General features: G+C 27.4%; 1 protein-coding gene across 4 annotated transcripts in view; it reads right to left on the minus strand.

Moving 5' to 3' along the window:
* Window positions 1-20440, minus strand: part of LOC129983707 (ribosome biogenesis protein SPATA5-like) — a 39845-nt gene extending 19405 nt beyond the window's left edge. For 3 of the 4 annotated variants that reach the window (XM_056093301.1, XM_056093302.1, XM_056093299.1), the window contains exons 1-10: window positions 20262-20440; window positions 17223-17403; window positions 13680-13988; window positions 11814-12347; window positions 8246-8366; window positions 6885-6941; window positions 5453-5564; window positions 4549-4671; window positions 1864-1981; window positions 470-600 (exon numbers count right to left, since the gene is read on the minus strand). In XM_056093301.1, the coding sequence (XP_055949276.1) occupies window positions 470-600; window positions 1864-1981; window positions 4549-4671; window positions 5453-5564; window positions 6885-6941; window positions 8246-8366; window positions 11814-12347; window positions 13680-13988; window positions 17223-17388 (1671 nt within the window). In that variant the 5' untranslated portion in view covers window positions 17389-17403; window positions 20262-20440. The remainder of the gene's footprint in view (window positions 1-469; window positions 601-1863; window positions 1982-4548; window positions 4672-5452; window positions 5565-6884; window positions 6942-8245; window positions 8367-11813; window positions 12348-13679; window positions 13989-17222; window positions 17404-20261) is intronic. The other variant, XM_056093300.1, reaches the window with a different exon arrangement.
* Window positions 20441-20692: the final 252 nt, after the last annotated feature.

Consider the following 20692-nt stretch of genomic DNA (forward strand, 5'->3'; position numbering starts at 1 on the left):
ATAACAAATAAAAATTCTAATGATATCAAAGTTGGGCTAAGTGATTGGATTTAATTGTTGAAGAGTAAATTGAACCAAACATTTGGTTAAAAGAAACAATAAAAGAATCTCTGAGGTTGGATGAATTAAAATTAAGCTAGATATCTACCGAGATTCAGCAATAGGAAACTATAGAAATTATAGTGTTAGACAATATAGAAAAAAATTAGTTGTTAAAATTTAATAGATAAAATCATATATGAGAGTAGAAAAGGCAGGAATGTAAAGATTATTTCCTAAGGAAATAAAAAATTTCTGAAAAAAAAAAAAATCTGTTTCTACCTTTTACATGTTAGACAAAAATATAATAACAGTACATTAAACTTGGTTTTACATGAAAAAACTTGTGCAGAAAATGCTTAACGCTTTTAATACTTTTTTTTAATGAATTAAGTAAAGAGGCCTCGTATGAATTCATGTAAATACAAACCTCTTTTATTTTCATGCTGCTTTCAACAATACTGGGTTTCTTTAATTTCAAAGCCTTCTTTACATTATAAAATGTAATAGTTTTGTCACAATTTTCATGATTTTGAGTTCTAAAAGCCTGAATAGTTTCAGCTGTTGAAAAAGGAATAAAAAAATTATATTTAATATACATATAAATCATCTGTCAAAATAAATATAATATAATTTTATTCTAATTAAAAACCTACTAATATGAAATTTAAATTTTTTTATGATATTAATGTAACTTTAACCAAAAATAAAAGTACACTTTTATTCTTAAAAATCTAATTTTCGAAACATTTGCCATTTCACACATCATTAAGCATTACAATAAAAATCATCGGAACTTCTCTTTTCGTTAATTACTATTGGTTGCTTTTTCTATTTCAGTTGGAGAAAAATGTAAGAAAGTGTTATTTAAATAAAAATTAAAGCATTAAATGAAAATTTTTGAAACTTTTCCTAAATAAAAGCAGATAAAAAATAAATACATAAATAAATACAAAATTAAATAAATACATTGGAAAGCAGGTGACCAAGAGGATTGCAAGAGAAGAAAGAGCACAAAGTACAGATTTTATTGCTTTGGATGATGATCCTTTTTAATACTTGATTATTCAAAATGAAATTCTTTTGTTTTAATCTCAATACACGCACATTTAAATATTGTTACGTGATTTGTGCACTCTCAATCTTACTATGATTTGAGATAGCTTTATTACACAGTTTTGATCATAATTTTGATTAAAACGAAACAACTGCTTGAAATTTGTTAGAAAAATGTTCTCTGTACAATTTTTAAATATAATTATGATAATATTCCTGACTTGTTTGAAGATGTTCTGTTCGAAACTCTTACACGCAACTCTGCATAACTTATTTAATGTAATAAATTTTTTTTGCGAAATTTTGTCTTCCAGAATTGCAATAATACAAATATTATAATTTTTATTTAAAAACCAGCCACTTATGGAGACCAACTCGCCAAAATTACTGCATCCTAACTTTTCAATGAAATATTTTATGTGACTTGGTCTCATAGATAATCTCAGGAAAATATTTTTGAGCGTCAAATTTTGATAGCCATGTAAATTATTATTATAGAAGTCTTATGTTATTCTGCTCATAGTACAAATATATTTATATATTATTTCTTAATATGTTAAGTAATAAATTGTAATAAGAATAGTTACTAGTACATTTATGTATACTAAGAAATAAATTCAATATAATGAATGGTTGTATTTGTTAGGCTTTAATTTTTTGTTAGTAATTAAAAACGATGAAAATATTTTAACCATATTGCTAATACAATTCTTTTAATATACAAACAAGTAGAAAAATTTTCTACAGAATATTTTGAACTATACAAACCATCATCCAGTACATCGCTTAAATCTCTGTAAGAAAAACCTTGAGAATGAACTGCAATATCTTTCACTTCTTCAGCGGACAAATTGTGTTGTTTAGTAACTAAAATATTATTTAATATCTACAAAAAAAAAAGCATATTATATTTTTTTAGAGTTGGAAATTCCTAACTAAAAGCACATTGAAAGATAAATTTAAAATTTATGCTATGTGTTTCCAAAACAAAATATTCAAGAATATAATATAAATCATTAACAATGAGAACCGTTTTCACGAAACATTCCCGCACCCTCTCACATAAAGGTTTCACACAGCCACATCAGAAGGCTGCGTGTTCATATCATGTCCGGGTCACCATTGTTGCTGTTGGTTATAAGCGAGGATCAAACTCATAACCTTATGATTTGTAGCCTGTAAGATGACCACAAGACAAAAGTAATTACTCATGTCTAGTAGCTGTTATCTGGCTTATGAAGTGTCAACACACACCCATCTATTGCATAAAATTGTGTACCTAAGGAAGGTCTTGAACGACATTCTTGTCATTGGTGAATAATAGTTGTGAAATATAGATCTTTGGCGGAATTCAGATTTGTTTTCTGAATTTATTGTGAGAATATGTATTTTGAATGTCTATTTGCCGTAGATTGACATCAAAATTTGATACGAAAACAACAGTTGTAATCTCAAGATATCATACCGAATTTCATTGATTTAAGTCATTGCATTAATATGAAAGCACAGACTGACAGACAGCCAACTTCTAGAACACTTTATTCATACTTTAAAACGAAGCTACAGTTTAGAGTCTAGATCTATATACGAAATTTTATGTCCAACTCTCTATATTTTAAAGTTATCGAATTCACCTGTTGATCAGAAGGTTGCGTTTTCAAATCACGTCCGGGTCACTAATGTTGCTAATGGCAATAGCGAGGACTGAACTCGCAATGTTTGGGTTCGTAGCCGTGTAGCATGACCACAAGACAAAAGTAATTACTCATGTCCCGTAGCTGTTATCTGGCTTATAAAGCATCACCATACACCTGTATTTGGATAACCAAACAAACAGGCTTCCTGTAAATGAATTTCATTCAAAATTTGATAGAAATGTATAAATTTGATCGTTATTCCGTATATCATATTTCAGCCATCTAACTCAAAGCACTTTTGAGTCATCATGTTCCCAGACAGACAGGAATAATGACAAAAAGGGACAAGGAGTTCTGAAAGGTGGAGTTTCGGTAAAATTTCGAGTTTGGCCTTTCGGCTGAAACCAAAAACTGACATGGAACTACAACTGGAGTCACAAAATCACCAAATTTAATTGATTTAAGTCATTGTCTTCATAAGTTAGACCGAGAGTCAGACATACTTTTAACAAGTTTGGCTCAAAATTTGATAAGAATCAACATTTTAGATTTAAGCCTATGTATTAAATTTTATATATCTATAACTTTTTTCGGTTATAGTTAACTTATATTCGAACAGCCTACAGTCGGTTCATTCAAAACTTGATGGAAAATACAAATTTGGTGTAAAGACCATATATTAAAATTCATAAGTTTAGGTCAAAATGTTTGTGAAATGTCATGCTCACAAACAAATATAGTACCACAAATGGATATTCCGAACAGGGAAATATGAAACATGAAGATTCATCAAAATCTCAAGTGCAAATTTTTGACGATTACAATACTTTCTCAATATTTCATAAACGGAAAAGTAAAATTTGCAGCACTGGTAAATAGCCAAACATTAATATAAAATCACTTTAATTTTTAAAAAGCACAGTGTGTAATATAATATTCAATTCAAGCATACTAAATGATTAATGTTCAGAACAATACCATTTTTAAACTTGATAATTTAATTCAAAATACACAGAAAAATACAAAAGTCAATGGAACCAGGCAAATTTTAACATTTTCAATTTGAATTGGCTAGCAATTCAAAGTTCTTTATTTTGTTCCTCTAATTTCCTATTAATTTAATATTAAAATATTGTCCCCAATACAAATTTACTTCAGTTAATATGAATTATAAAGACTGTCTTCATTTCTGAATTGTTTTCAATAATTAAAACATATCTGCACCTAATGTCTTCAGAGATAGTAAGAGAATAATATAAGAAAGTCTTTAATTCATTTGTGAACATTATTATTGAGCAATGTATTCAATTAAAATTTCATACTTTTTTTTAAAAACTTCGAAACATCAGTTGTGAACTGTAAATAATTATCTAAAATAAATTTTTATTGTGTATTTGTTTTTTAAAATGCTGAATGGTTTTTTGTTTATTAAAATTACCTAATTACTGAAATTATTGTTTTAATGATTAATTAAAATTATGATCACTTTCTTATTAAAACATAGTTGAATGTATTATTTGGAGGTATTATCATACATTATAATTAAATCTGTAATGTCATTTTAGTTCTTTTTTCCTTTTTTTTTTTTTTTTCGCTACTTTTTTTTCACCTTGATTTACTTAATTCCAATCTTAATTGCAGTACTGATGGCTCCAAATTAACCAATTTCTACTGTGTCTATAATAATGCATTACACAGTTACACACCGGTTTTTTTTTAACCTTTTGTTATTTTCTTCAAACATATTTTAGATTTAATTGATTAAAAAAGAAAAACGCAAAAGCTATTCAGATAAATAATTTTAATAAATACTTACTTCCTCCCTATCATTTAAATTTGGAATTTTAAGATTTATTTCTTTTAAAATACTTCTTCCTTTCAATATTGTATCGTCGTAATCAGATGAGTTAGCAGCAGCTATGACCACAACATGATTTCCCTAGAAGAATAAAAATTTCACTGAATGCTTTTGTGACAAATCAACTTACACAAGATCCAAGATAATTATTTTTATCACATTTTATAGTTGTTCCATTAAATTTTTAACAATAATGAGCAAACTGCCATTTATTAACAAAAAATATTTTAACAAATATTAGTCGATTTAGATGTTTATTTTTTTAAATGTAGTAGTACACAATTTGGTACAAGTTTACAGTTTTTTGGTATTAAAATTATACACTGAAATTCACCTCTCTAGCTTATTGCAGAAAAGTTACAATTCATGTTTCAAACATAACAGAATACCAATCGATCTCTGTATCTATATATCGCACTTTTGATTATCAAGTTACACACACACAAACAAACAAAACAGACTACCAATCTTTTGTTAAATTTGGGCCCAAAATTTGATAAAGTTCTGTAATTCTGATGATGACACAATATGGCGAATTTAATCAATTTAGTATTCCAGTAAATCTTCAATTGTTGAATTATTGTAATTTCATGTATGTGGACAGCAAATAGGCAGATCATAGAAGAATTTCGCTTAAATTTTAATAGTAATGTAAAATTTTTGTGCAAAAACCCCATACAAAATTTTTGCTGTCTAGCTTAATTAAGATTTTAAATTATTACATTGACAGACAGACATAATAATTTTTTCCCCCGACTTCAGGCGGCAATAATCATTCGTCAAAATTTCAGTGTCAAGTACTTTAATGATAATATTTTCTCTTTCTATATTTTGTATAGAAAAAAGTAAAAATGCTACTTACTATGCAATTATCAATTAAACTTGACAACAATTTTGATATGGTGTGAGATTCCATGTCGCCTACCTTTGGGCTAAGGTATTGAAAGTCGTCTATTAAGATGATACTTCGATCTCTGAAAATAAAGAAAATCTTAGATACTCACACTTTTGAAAGATTTTAATTATTGAAGATGTGCTTAGAAAAATAAATTATCATATCAATAACAACTCATCGCCCCGTGGGGAAAAAAAAAAAAAAAAAAAAGTGGGTGAAGTTTTTTTCAAAACTTTCGCGCATATTATCTCTCAGCCTGTACAAAAAATTGTAGATCCCGAGTCAGGTAAAGAATGCCTCACGTGACATTGGAGAACAATAACTACTAAATATTTGTGGGTTAGTGCTGGTTTCAATTACCTAACCTACAAATTTGCCTGCCTAATTTTAAAATATGCTAGAGCTAAGAAAACAAGGTTTAAGTTAAAGAAAATTTAATTACAACATATTTACAAGACTTTGTACAATTGCAAGATTAGTGAAACACGCTTAAAAATTAAGTCAGAATCGTTCCGGTCGCGGCAGTGTTTTTTTTATTCTTGCTTCGCTGGTTTAAAAATAGACTGAAGGAGTCGTTGATTTGCATACTTGCCGAGATCAAAAATAACCACAAAGCGTCACTATCAATTTGATTTGAACCTCGTGGCAAATGTCAGTTTTCAGTTGCACTTTGTAGTACCGCTACAGCATTGTCAATTTGAACCTAGGGGCAAATGTCAGTTTTAGTTTCACTTTGTAGTACCGCTACATATTATTACCCTATGGCGTGAATTTAACACTTTTACTAAATCTATTGTGACATCCTTGGCGAGTTATTTGGCTATTAATCCCTGGAATGCGGTTAATACTAAAATCAAATTTTTGTTTTAGATGCGTTTTCCACGGCCGTTTAAAACCAAAATTTTGCACAAAACTACAACTGTAGTCACAGAATCATACACCAAATTTGATATTCTCGCATTTAAGTCATTGTGTTTTTGATTATCGCGTTTACAAGCTGAAAGTACAGATCGACAGACTGTACCGAAACAGTGTACCGAATTTTATCGATCTAGCTCTCTCCGTTTTGTAGATATCGCATTATGTTATAACTGAACAGCCCGACAGCCATACTTCCTATGAACGGATTTTGCCCAAAATATGATAGAAACACATTTGGTCTACCAAATTTCATCTGCCTAGTTCAATGTGTATTTGAATTAGCTTATCTGCACCACAATTTCATGTAGCTTAAAAGATTATGCTACTTTAACTAAATTAAATATATTTGTATTGCCATTAGATAATCGAATTCTCTCTTGAAAAAAGTCACTTAGATTACAACAGTTTTTTAAATAATAGAATAGTATTTGCAGCTCTGCAGCTCTAGAAGAGCCATTTCTGCATCTAAATAAAGTACCTGTTATTAACTCTTTGAAAAATCTGACGTAATTCCTTTTTTGCTTCAGGCAATGACCTACAATATTAAAAATACAATATTTAATCTTATACAAACAATATCATCTACAAATACGATACATGAAGAAATATCTTGTAAATGTGAATCACTATATGTAATTTGCCAGTAAAAAATCAGGCAATTAATTTTTTTTCCTTGAAAATGTTTAAACTAAAATTTTATTCTCAATTTTTTTTAAAAAAATGTACATTTTTTTCCAGTGGGAGACATATTTCAAACAGGATGAAAGAAAGATGAAGTGAATATGGAAATGTATTCAAAGTTTAAACAAGAGTAAAAAGGGAATTTTACTAAATTTATCTGAGAGTTATGCGCTTTATTTATTTTATACACATACAGATTTAAGATCAATGAAAAGGCTTGCAACTAAGATGTTAAAGAAAAATTTGAGTTCATGGAATTAAAAAAGAAATTATTTTAAAGACTGAAGATATACTGAAATTATTACAATATGAATGTGCATGTGTGATTAATCGTTTTTTCGATGAGCTGTTCAATACTAGAATTGAATTTATTTCTTTTTTTATGTTATGATTATCTCTAAATACCCAACTGGTTCAAATAACAGCGCGATTTCATTTAAAATAACACATTTAGGATTTTGAATTCGATTGCAAATCAAAATTGGGATTGTCCTTTTCATTTGATTTTTCCTTTTCTTTGCACTTAGTTTTCTTGAAGTGCATACAATTTTTGGGAAGTTTTTGGATTTAATTTACATTCTAAAAACTTAAATTTAATTAGATAAAACTTGAATAGCATTGTTAATTAAATTATCTAAATATGAAAAGCCCAGATTATTTGATACCAACTTAGGTCCTGTCTTTTTTCTAACAATGAATCATTCATAAATTACATATGCACAAATTTCAGTTTCATGAAATATCAGTCGTAGATGATATTACATTGCTGAACAGAAAAAATTCCACATCCTAAATATTTGTATATAAAATTTTTTTCAAGATATTATTACACAAACCTAGTAAAAAATGTAATAACTTGGAACATAAAATTACATTATATATATATAATGATGCAAAGTAATAAAACATATAAATCATAAAAATATACATGTTTGTGACATTATATTAGATATGCAAATATTCAAAACTCTACCAAAATTCACCAATTATAAGAAGTATTTGTCGAGAAAATAAATTAAAAAAACTATATCAATTCTAGAGACTTAAAATTATTAAGACAAATAAGAACACATTGTTATGCTCAGTGGTATACTATTATTTTTAACATAAATAACATATAAAAATACCTTAGTCAAATTTAAAACTCTAAAAATTTACTTTGCATATAAACTGGCCCATGAAATTTCTTCTATCAGACTATCATATTCTTTTGCAATGATGTCTAATATTAATGTCTTTCCTAGTCCAGAAGGGCCCAAAAGCATTATAGCACCAATGACTATTAGGAAGAAAACAGTTAAAAAACAACATTAAATAAATAAGATAAATGATAAAGAATGTTTGAAAGCCAAAGAGTAACAGCTTAAAGACATACTGTATATTGGTCTGATGCATTGAAATTAACTATTATTATCTAATTTAAATGATCAATTGCTATTAATTTAAAAGTGAATAATCTATACAAACAGTTTCTTTTAATATGATAGCATCAGCATTGCAATCATACTTTTTTTTTAAATGTTGCAATAAATGTATTTTTAACTTAGCTATATATTCTGTATGTTTTTTCCCTTCTTTTGTTAAGTTTAAACACAATAACTGACTACTAAAGTTAGATAAATGAAAATGCCAGATTACAAAGAAAAAAAAATTAAACAAAGTATTATTCTTAAAATCTTTCATGGTATTGTTACGGATTACTGTAACCGGCTGTCGGGTTCGTTTAGATAGTGGTAGTGATATGTATGGTATGAAAATCATCAGGCCTAAGTAGAACACAATGATGTTTATTTACACGAAGAACAAGAGTACGCAAAGACGACGAATACACAGACGACAAATATTTACAGTCGAGACGAACACAGGACAGCACACTAAAGCAGACAGTAACCCACAAGTAGTAATCGTCCACAGCACACGAACGGCCAGACAGAATCCAGCAGGAGACGGGATCCTGGGAGCTTCGCTCCAACGGCTGAACTTCTCGCTTTAGCTGCCGACTCACTACTTCTCACAACTGGCTACTACACACAATATACGACGCTGCCTCCACAGTACACAACAGGATTCGACACACAGCAGTTCAGTACTCGCTCCACACAACGATGGTAATTCGCCGTTGCTTCGCTATCCTCTGGAAGACTCGCTACTTGACGGCGACTCCGACTACTCCACTCCGCAGCTTCAGAGTGCCGGTCTTTTATAGTTCCGGGAGGCGGGGCTAGAATCTTCTAGACCAATCAGGCGTATCTCGGTTCCTAATGAACGGATCGACAAAATTCTCGAAGTTTCGGGCACTATCCATTTTGTCGTCAAATGGTCGCCAAGCTCTGGGTCACTGGCTCGGCATCCGACAGCATCCAATACAGATGACTGTAAAACGGTCTTTCTTATGATGACACTATTCGTGCTCGGAAGCAAAATTACAGGTTTGTAACTGTACTTCAAAAAAAAGTACCATTACAAACAAACCAATTATCTAGGCTTATCTTTATTTAAAAAAAAAACAAACTTAAAGACAATTTAATCATATTTGAAAAAAGAAGTAAAAAGAATGTTACATTTTTTAAAAGAATAGACCCGTTGGTTGAAATCTAGTTTAAAGTACCTTTTCACCTGATCAATGATGCTGTTAAAGTCAACTTGATACAGCAAAAAATCAAACCAGCTAATAATTACTCTACAGCTATCTTGATTGTGACTTGGCATTGTTGGCCCCCTTAGAGAGATGAAGTAGCACCTTGAATTAGATTTCAACCAGTCCTTTTTATTTAGTTTTAAATATAACAAATATTTTTTTTTAAGTAATAAGAATTTTCCATGAATTAAAGAAATATCCATTACTGAATTCTGCACCACAAAATTTATAGGTAAAATAAATATAACATACAATAATACATTTCCTTTTAAAAAATCGTTAATGAATCGATCTGTTCATGATGAATCTGAGAAAATCTGGAAAATATACTGTTTATCATAGAGAAAACAGCTCATCAAAGAAAAACTCAAAATATATGCTGAAATTTATATCCAATCGACTACAATTTAATCTATATCTATACTTATAATAAAGCTCAATGTGTGTGTGTGTGTCGGCGCTCTACAGGCCAGGTCATTTGACATACAGCTATCAAATTTGGTACATGTATACCTTAGAGGTCGGGAATGTGCACCTGGGGTCCTTTTTTTGAAATTTTAATTATTATTTAAAAACTAACTTTCCCGCCAAAAAAATCTTCCATTTTCCCCACCGCTAACTTTTCCGCCAAAAGAATTTTCCATTTTCCCCACCGCCAAATGAGTAAGGCTCCAGTTTTTTTTTCTTCCACCATTAATGAGGCTAGGGTTAAAATTTTTCGGCGGATTATTTCAATCGATTCTGTTTATTTTCTTAATGTTTGATGCATTTAAAATTAAACATTGTTAATGAATCGATCTTTCAGATTCATTCTGAAGTACTTTTGAATTAAAATAAAACAGAATAAAAGAAATTAAAAATTTCTAATCCGCATAGCGTTACCCCAACTGGCGTAGAAAAAATCACGCATTTGCGTTACGTAACCGGCGAAGAAAATTCACGCATGCGCATTCTGTTCTGATTGTTGCCATGACAACCGTTATCAGTGGATGATTTAAATTATTTTTGGGTTAGTTGCATGCTTTTATAAGTAAATTGTATTTATGTTAGTTATATATTTTTTGTATATGCTTATAGTTTTAAGTACATCGTTTTTTAAGTAGTTTTTTTAAACCTGTTTTCGACCGATTATTTTAAACGATTCATTTTATTTTCTTAGTGTTTGATGCATTTAAAATGAAACATTGTTAATGAATCGATCTGTTCATGATGAATCTGAGAAAATTTTGTTGACAAATTCTTGAGATATTACATAAATTAAGAAAGATATTCTTTAGTGCCCATAAAGTTTAAACGCTCAGTGACTCTATTATCAGTAATCATATTATTAAAAAAAATGTTTTGTTTCAGTAAAAAATATTATTATATTTATTGCAGATTAATCATTTACACTTTAATTTAAATCATAAATTCTACGAGGGGTAACAGAAAATTAGAGAGATACATATCACGTTATGACTGAAGGCCTTTATAATATTATGAGTGAATTATATGACTATCAAAATTGGAAGTTTTAAAATATTTTGCTGAAGAATCTATTAAAGTTGGAATTGTGTAAAATATTTAATGGTACGATCGGAGTTTAACCCCATGCTTGGCACAATTTTTAAAAATCGCCAACAATGGCCTTGCGAAATGTTCGAAAGCAAAGGAGCAGATGTTCAGTTATAGTGCATAATAAAGATTGCCAGTTTTGGCGCGTTATCGCAACTTGGCGAAGAACGGGGTTAACCTATAACCTAACTCCGGTTCAACCTATTTAATTATTAAAATTTAAACGAACATTAAGATTGGCGAACCGGCTGGTCGCCAGAGGCGGCTAATAACCAAAAAAATTATTTTGGATGCAAATAAAATTAATATATTCATTTCCAGATCAAAAATTAAAGTATCTCTGGAAATGTAATAATTAATATCTAATTTTTAAGAATGAATAAAAATCTTCCAGATGAGCATCGAAAATAGATTGAAAAATATAAGGAATGCAGAGAAACAGGACAATTTCGCAAGAATAATGAAGGTGAAGATAAAAAGAAGTAATTTAGCCACAACATATAAAATAATTTTAAAAAGGAATTATACACTTACTTCTTCGATTTCTTTCATGATTTAAAAACTCATTCATAAGTAGTCTAATGTATTGCAATTCTTCTTTAAAACCACTAATCTGAGGGAAAGACAGTGTTGAGGCTATCTTATCATTTCCTTCAAAATCAATGGAAATTGAAGTAGTAAAATCTGTAGTGAAAAATCCTTGCATTTCAAAGTCAAAGAACTGAATTGCTGTCTCATAATGACAATTAGGATTATCTACAGAAGAGTTTTCTTTACTGCTGAGATTTAAATGGGAAAATAAAGAACCCAATTCTACAGATAACTCTTTTGTCTCCCTATTTTCTATATTTTCATTCAAATCACAAGGAAGCAATTTTGAAAGTCTTGAATCATTCAAGGAGGAGCTCATGTCACAGGCAATAACAGATTCATCCAGAATATCACTTAAGCTTAAACTGCTCATATTTTTGGTGAGTTCACATTCTTTATTAGTTATTTTGGTAATGCAGAATTCTTCTAAGTATTCTTTCTTTATTTTCAAATCTTGGCAGAAATATTGTTTTTCCACTAAAACAAGTCATAAAAATAAATAAGATAAAGAGAAGACAGCATCATAAAATTTATTCACAGAATAGTTTATCTAAAATTTAAAGCACACATCTATAGCTCCATATAAATTATTACTATGTCCACAAATATTCAATAATATATAAATGGTATATTAGGGTGCATAGTGAGAAATTGTTAAAAAAAAATTAAATACTTTTAAGCACCTTAGATAAATTTTTTAAACACTTTTATACATGTATGTATAGCCTGCATATTTTCTAAGCATAGGTTATTTTCTGTTTTATAATAATGCATAGTTTTTATTGAAAATTTAAAAAAAAATAATTTTAAATGTTTATTCTTCAAATTTTAATATTTATTTCTGTATTAGCACAATATTAATGCAACACCTTCTATTGTAAAACAAATTGTCTTTTAGTTTTCTACAAAATCAATAAAGGATCATAAAAATGAAAAAGCTATCAATATCAAAAATTTAAGTGTACTTTTACAAGATTAAAAATCAAGATTTTTGATATTTTTCAATATTTTTTTAAATAACAAACTACCAACTTATTTAGATAGATACATCATTTCTGAAAATGTTGTCATTGTTGTAGAAGAATAGGTATGATCAAACAGTTTGTATTTGATTTTTATATATGCAGCAACAAATAAGATTCAATAAAGCTGGGATAGAAAGTGTAAATTTCCTACTGCACTAACTCGCTACATTTAAAAAACGTAGTTGCTGTCTTATACAGCTAACTAAGCATTCCAAAGTAGTTACAATCATGACTGGCAAATCTGCCATGAAACTGATGATAAATCAGTACCATGTTCTAAATAAGTTTTTAAAATCATTTTTTAATAGAAAAGAATAGTAGCGTTTAGAAATAGTCCGGCTATAAAAAATGTCTTATTGCTTCTAACTTCTGAAATTTAGTAAAATCCCTTTTTTAATATTTAAGGTATGTGACTATGTCAGGGATGGATTTTTTTTGAAAAATATTCAAATGCACTTATATTTTTAGCAAAAAAAAAAAAAAAAAAAAAAAAAAAAAAATCAAATAAAAAAAATTTTTATTATTATTATTTTTTTTTTTTTTTTTTTTTTTTTTTTTTGCTAAAAAAGAGGTGTAAAGCAAAACATTTCCAAATTTAGAAATTTATCAAATGATTTGCTTAAAATTTTGCAGTTAAAGATATATATTATCTAATTCCTGAAAGTATTCTAATTCCTATGTTTTGTAAAGTAAAACATTGTTTACTTTCAAAGAAAAGTAGTTACAGATTACATGCATTGATATCAAAATTAATTCTATATACATATAATAATTTAAAACATACTTAATGCTTCTAGAATTTTCTCTTTCAGATGATCATCTACAGTCAATTTGCTATCAAAGTATACAGAAACTTCATCAGCCTTTTTAATGTTTTCATTATAAGGATGAAGCTTCACTAACTCATCCTGTATGAAGCCCAGGTCATCTTTGGGGAATAAAATAGAGTATCTAGTTATTCTCTTTAAGGGAATTGGCATACACAAAGCAATATTCTTTATTCCTTTCACAATAAAGTATCGTGGATATTTGTATGTTTCAATTATTGAAGGGTGAAGGAAAACAATATTCTTTGATAAAACTTGCTTGGATTCTGAAACAAAAAAAAAAAAAAAAATGATATAGAGTTATTTATAAATAAATATAAAATTTCATCACAAATAAAAATGGCTTCATTGCTATTGTAACCAATACAAGTAAGAGAAATAAGGCACATATGTTGCTGATGAAAATACAATAATCAAGAGACATAATAATAAATAACCTCATATAGCATTTAAAGCTAAAAGTATTAAAAGAATTCATAAAGCAATAATTATGGAAAATGAAATGCTAAGATTTAAATATATATATATATATTTGCCATGAACTTAAGAACTACTTTTCATAAATTCTTCCTTCTTAAGATATAAATTCTTTTCTTTAAGTATCACTTTTAATTTTAGGATGATAAAGTAATGGAGGAATAGCTTCAAAAGGAAAAGATGAATTAAGTTCAAAATCTGTATAAATTTACAATTTAAAAACAATCTACATTTTATATTAACAAAATAATAGAAAATAACTGCAGTGCATAACTTTGTTTAATATATTTTTTAAAAAAATTTCTGATTGATTCCAAAAAATATTGCTAAAACTTTTTTAATATTAACAGAGTGAGTTCAATTCTTACTGACATTTGAAGAAGTTTTAATTTCATTTTGTAATCTCAAAGCACAACAAAGAATATAAGCTTTCAAGTGCTAATTATTTTAGCATGCAATACCAGAACGAAAAGTGACAGGTGAAACGCTTTGGTTTAGTTATGCATTGAAAATAACTCTGGACAAGGGATCAATCCCACTAATAGGAGTGATATAATTTGTTTATATCTAATACATACGGTTGATAAATCACAATACTTTCATATTTATAAAATTAATAGAACTACTTCAATAAAAAAATTATAATTCAGCATTATTAGTTGCACTGTTAGAAGACTTTCAATGAGGCATAAGAGTAGCAAAGTTTGGCCAAATCATTTACACTAAAACACTAATAATTTTTTAGCATTAAATTTACGAAAAACAGGGCTGATTATCATTTCTGTATTAAAAATTCAGAAATTTTATGTGAAGTAAAAATTTGACATGCTTTCAAATAATTTAGAATGTTAATGTGATGCACATACATATATGCATATTTTGAAACAATTTAATTAATTAGGAAAAGAGAATAATTTTGTAAAAAAAATTATAGGAAGAAAACAAACATTTTACTTTTAATAATTTTGTGATGCTAATATTTTCAAAAATTTCATTCATAAAAGAATAAGAAATTTTTTGAATATAACCAATTCCAAATATTACTCACCATTTTAGTTTCTCAATATTTTTAGACAATTGCTAAATTTAAGTAATTTTTTGTGAAGGCAAGTAATTTTGGATATTACTATGCTGATATTATTTTTAGTTAATAATGAAAGTTTAGTTTGATTAAGACAAAGGCTTTTCACTAAATATTTGTTGAGTATGGGATTTATACTTTTAATTATGCTCATAACAAAATCACTTTCTGCAAACTAGCTATGGTATTGAATGTAATTCAAAAATACAGAAAGGATATTTAATTTTTAAAACCTATATATAAAAATGAATGAAGGGAAAAGTGAAATAATATTATTTAAAGGATTTCATGATACAACCATATTTTTTAAAAACTTGTTAATGTTTTTTTAGAAATGCTGAATGTAATGCTTTAAAAGTTTTGCTATCTGAGAAACAAAGTTTTTTTTCATTTCCTCTCATAAAGTATTTTCGTCTTTCATTAGAATTCATAAATCAGATAATCCTAATTGTAAAATGAGATAATTACAGCACATTTATTAATGATACAGCATTCTATAATATTCTGTATACCAATGAAACTCCAATACAATTTAAAACAACAGTTAAAATAGCCCTACAAGTAGACTTTGAAGAGAAACTGAAATCAAGAAGAAAAGGTTCATGGGAAATAAAGAATTTTAATAAGATGCCATGGATGGAACATTTAATACATTTACCATAAGATTTGGACCATTAGTTTTGTTAAATTGTCTGATCTCAAAACTTAACATGTAAATTTCTTTAAAGTAAATAAATAATATTTTACATCCTGAATAGCATACAGACTTTCTATTTTTAAAGATGCCTATCACTTATCATAATATTACTCAAATAATGATATAAACTTTCAAATGGGTCCATAAAAGAATATAAACATATTTAACTAATTGTATCAATAATAGATAATTATTGTTAACATTTTCTTTTAGTTCGAGAATTTCAACTCAAAAGTTTACAACATCATTATTTTCTGTTCATTTTTTTATGTTTAAGACTATTGATAATAGTTTTATGCTTAAGAAAAATTGTTTGATAATTATTGATTTGTTGATCTAACAACTTCTCATCAGTTAAGATTTATTAAATTATCTGTCAATTTCATCAAAACAATGAAAGTTGTTATATTACAAAGTAGAGTGGGATTCAAATGGCTAAAATTGATGATATTTTTTTAACAAGTAATTTTTATTCAGTATATAATTGGTTCATTTAACATATGTCTCTTCTGGAATACATTTAATTTCTTTTTCTGATAAATTCATCTTACCAAGATTCCTGATAAAATTTCTAATAAGTAAGTATATTCATGAGATAATATAAATTGATATATAAATTATATAAGATAATATATATAATCTTATATAAAATAACATAAATTTATATATAAATATATAAATTAAATTTATATATATAAGTATATATATAAATTCATCCTAAATATACTTATATTTAAAAATTAAATAAAAGTAAAAATATCAGGAAAATGATTATTGAAATTCTGAACTCAAATGTTCAAAATTAATTTAAATGCTATGATAACATATTGATATTCTAGATAGAATTATGATAAGCTCTAGTTACCAGGTTTGTGAAACATTCACCAAATGGTTGCTATCTTGGATAGTAACATGAAAATGAAATTTCAATAAAGAAACAAAACATTCAAGTTTCATTTCTAGGGTGATATCTGAAATTGTTTTATTTATCATCTTTGGAGAGTTAATGTTTGGAAAAAAAGTTCAATTTTGTGATTATAACAAATTCTGGATTAAATCTAACCAGAAAAAAATTGGAGAAAGTTAGAGAGCTTCTGCAGAAATATTTAATTTTAAAAAGCAAAAATCCAGAATTTTAGATACCTTTGAGACACCTGGAAATATGAGAATTAGAAAAAAAAATGATTACAGGATAATTATTTAAAAAAAATCATATTATCTGTAATAAGTTCATAAATCACTAACCTATACTATTGAAATCAAATAAAACAGTAAAATGAGATGGAATCTTTGTATCATCTTTTGAAGATTTCTCAGACTGAAAGGTTTCATCAATAGCATCACTTGTATTTGATGAATTACAATTATCAGAAAGACTTGCTCTTTTCTTCTTTCCTTTTTTTGCCTTCATTATCTAATTTTTAATCTAAAATGAACAAGATAATAAATAAACATCACTGAATATCATAAATTTCAGCATTATCTCCACTGATTCTTTACTTATTATCAGGTTGAACATAAAAGTAAAATTTCTGAAAGAAAATGCAACATTAAACTGGAAAATTTAGTAATCTTTCCTTTTTATATAATATACTAATAATACATACTTACAAAATTATATATATATATATATATATATATGTAGTGATTGGATTTTGAAGTGTTAGGAAATAAACGTTCATAGATGGCGCTAGACAACTAGCGCGAGTGTAATTAAAAGAGTGATGTCATTCGAATGTTGGCTGTTGGAGAAGTAGGAGTTACTGAGCAGAGTAACTTGAACGAATCTGCAATAAATTTGTTGTTAAGTTTTCTATTTGCCTATTTATCCAAAGCACTCACAAACCAGCCACGACAATATATATATATATAATTTTTCTGATAATTTTAATGTTATCAAAATGAGATAATTTTTACAGTAATGAATATGGAATAATATTTTGTTATGTGTTGCAATAAAATGTTTCTTAAATATGTTTATACATAATGATGTAAAGGGTTTGAATTGGCAACATTCTGCATTGCTCCCTCTTTAAATTCAATAAATTTTTCTATTAAAATTACCCAAAGAGTATTCTGACATATGATAACAGATTTTAGTTACTGTATCAGTAACATAGGCATTAAACAAAGAAATGGGAAATAATGCAAATATATGTTTACTTTAAATGTATCATAGGAAAATAACTTCATGAAAAGAAATAGCAGGCTATATGACAAAAAATTGGTATGCACCTCCTTAAATATTCCTAAATTATGTTTATTCATTTTATAGTTTAGTTACACAAACATTCCATTTTAAAGAAATTCAAAGTTATTTCATGACGAATCTAGTAATTTCGAATTCCTGTTAAATTGATGAAGATAACAACTCTAACATCCATCAAAAAGTAATAAAAAATAAAGCAATATCAAACAACAATGTGACATCTATCACTTTTAACACCATGATTTTTTTTTAATATTTTCAATGCCATTTTAAATATACATTACATAAAACAATACTTATGTAATTTGACCCTACTTTGGCTAAGCATATATATATATCAATATATTATTTGCAACTCATTAATTTCACACAGGGCACAAAATATTCTAAAGCCAGCCTTGTCTCCAATTTTAATACAAAAGGAAAAACTAATAACAACTTTATTAGGGGATATGCACAAATGTTTTAGAGAGACCATTCATGTTGGTTCATACTCATTTGTAAGCCTAATGATAGTACTGTTAAATAGTGCTTAAATATTAATCACATGCCAGAAATTAATAATCAAAGATCCTACACTAATAGGTCCTTTTATAACTAAAATATAAATGTTATTAAATTTTTTATCCATAAAAATTTCTATTTGAACCTTTATGAACATTGTTACTGAATTTCCTTTAAATTCTAAAATAAAGAACTGTCTAAATGGTTTGTGGTTTGGATAATAAAATTAAAGTATGTGATGCGTTTGGTACCTGAAGAAGGCACTAGGAAGAAAGATTCAACTTTAAAAAAATCTACAGCTTCACTTGCAGCAGGAAAAGGAACTTAATAGTTTTGCTATAACAATGAATATAAAGAATTTTGTTTTTTAGAACAATGTACAATAAGTGGGATACATCATGTTCAAAAATGCCTTCAAAATCTGAAAAATGCACCAGATAAAAATTTTTAACTTAAAAAACATCCTCTGGTTTCACAAGCAGCAGAAACCTAGTAACTTCACTAGAACAGTGAAATTTAAGATTCCCTAAAATAACAGGAGCAATACAAAAAACATTATTTCATAGTATTTGAGAATGATACTTCTTTAAGAAAAAATTTTAAGGAATAAAAACATTTATTCAGTTCAACTAATCATTCATTTAAGCACAAATTATATAAAAAATTATGGAAAAAAAAGATGGAACTTTTCAGTAACGCATTGTTGATTTGTCAGTGCGATACATCCTAGGAATCAAATCTCCAATACAATATCCCAGATAATATTTGCAATCATAATATTGCTGACTGTCTGACAATGATTTGTGAACAATCACTGATTTATTGAATTATCAAGGAAAATTCACAAAAAGAACAATAAACTGTAAAGAGTTCTACCCGAATGGCAAGGCATATTGTGAAATAAAGAAATGGTTTCTAAAAGCACAAGCAGAAACTTAAAAAAAAAAAATTATTTTCTGCTCTGACAAAATTTATGAACAGATGATTTTAATTACAATAAATTAATTAAATAAGAGTTGCATATGGAAAAACATTATCTGTTTATAGTTCACTTTAAAAATGATACAAGAATGCTTTGTTAGCAATAATATTGCCCTTAATTATAATATGCAATTAAATTCTTTAATAGATATTTATTTGTTGACTTTATTCCTTTATCGCAAAATTGTTGTCGAACATGTACAGTTTAACAAGGGAATGAAATGATAAACAAAATAGTAGTAAGGTTTCTAGAACCATTCCACTTGGTCGTTTGAGTTACCATAATGGTGGTAAACTCAAGGTATAGCATACTATGATTCCACCAAGTTCTAGGATTCACTTCAAAGAAGGTAAGCTAAAGGTTCTTTTCATAACTAAAATATGATTATGTTTGTCAATGGCATACGGTTAGTACGTAAACATAGGTAAAGTTTACAGAGCATTTATGCACCGAAATAAATGTTCATATCGAATGTTACATAACATGCATTAATTTTTTTAATAAAAAATTCATTCATCAAGATAAAACAAAGAAAGCTAAAATATAATAAAATTCTTATATAAATATATGAAACCAAAATAATTATTACTTTCAAAGATTTATAAAAAAAAATATCAAGAGATATTTTGTGATAAATGCTTATATACTTTTCATTCCAATCAACATAAATCAAGAATGACTTTCAGTAAAATGTAAACATCACAGCATGGTAAGGCATTTGCTCATATCAGTTCAATTCAATTTGTAGGGATATTGGTTTTACCACTGCTGCAAGATATAGAAATGTGAAATTGAAAATTAGAATAACAATAATAGAAAACTGAACATAAAACTTATCCAATTATGTTTCTTGTTAGTTTATCTTTAGAGGATATTCATGGAATCATTGACATTTTAGGAACAATAATTCACTAATAATATTAAAGAACACTTAATAAGGGAGGAAAATTAGGAGCTGAATTAATCAAAAAATATTTTCGAGCAAAAAGAAGAAAAAAAAAGTAAAATACATAAAATACG

The sequence above is a fragment of the Argiope bruennichi genome, chromosome 9 (genome assembly GCF_947563725.1).
Source record: "Argiope bruennichi chromosome 9, qqArgBrue1.1, whole genome shotgun sequence".
NCBI lineage: Eukaryota > Metazoa > Arthropoda > Arachnida > Araneae > Araneidae > Argiope > Argiope bruennichi.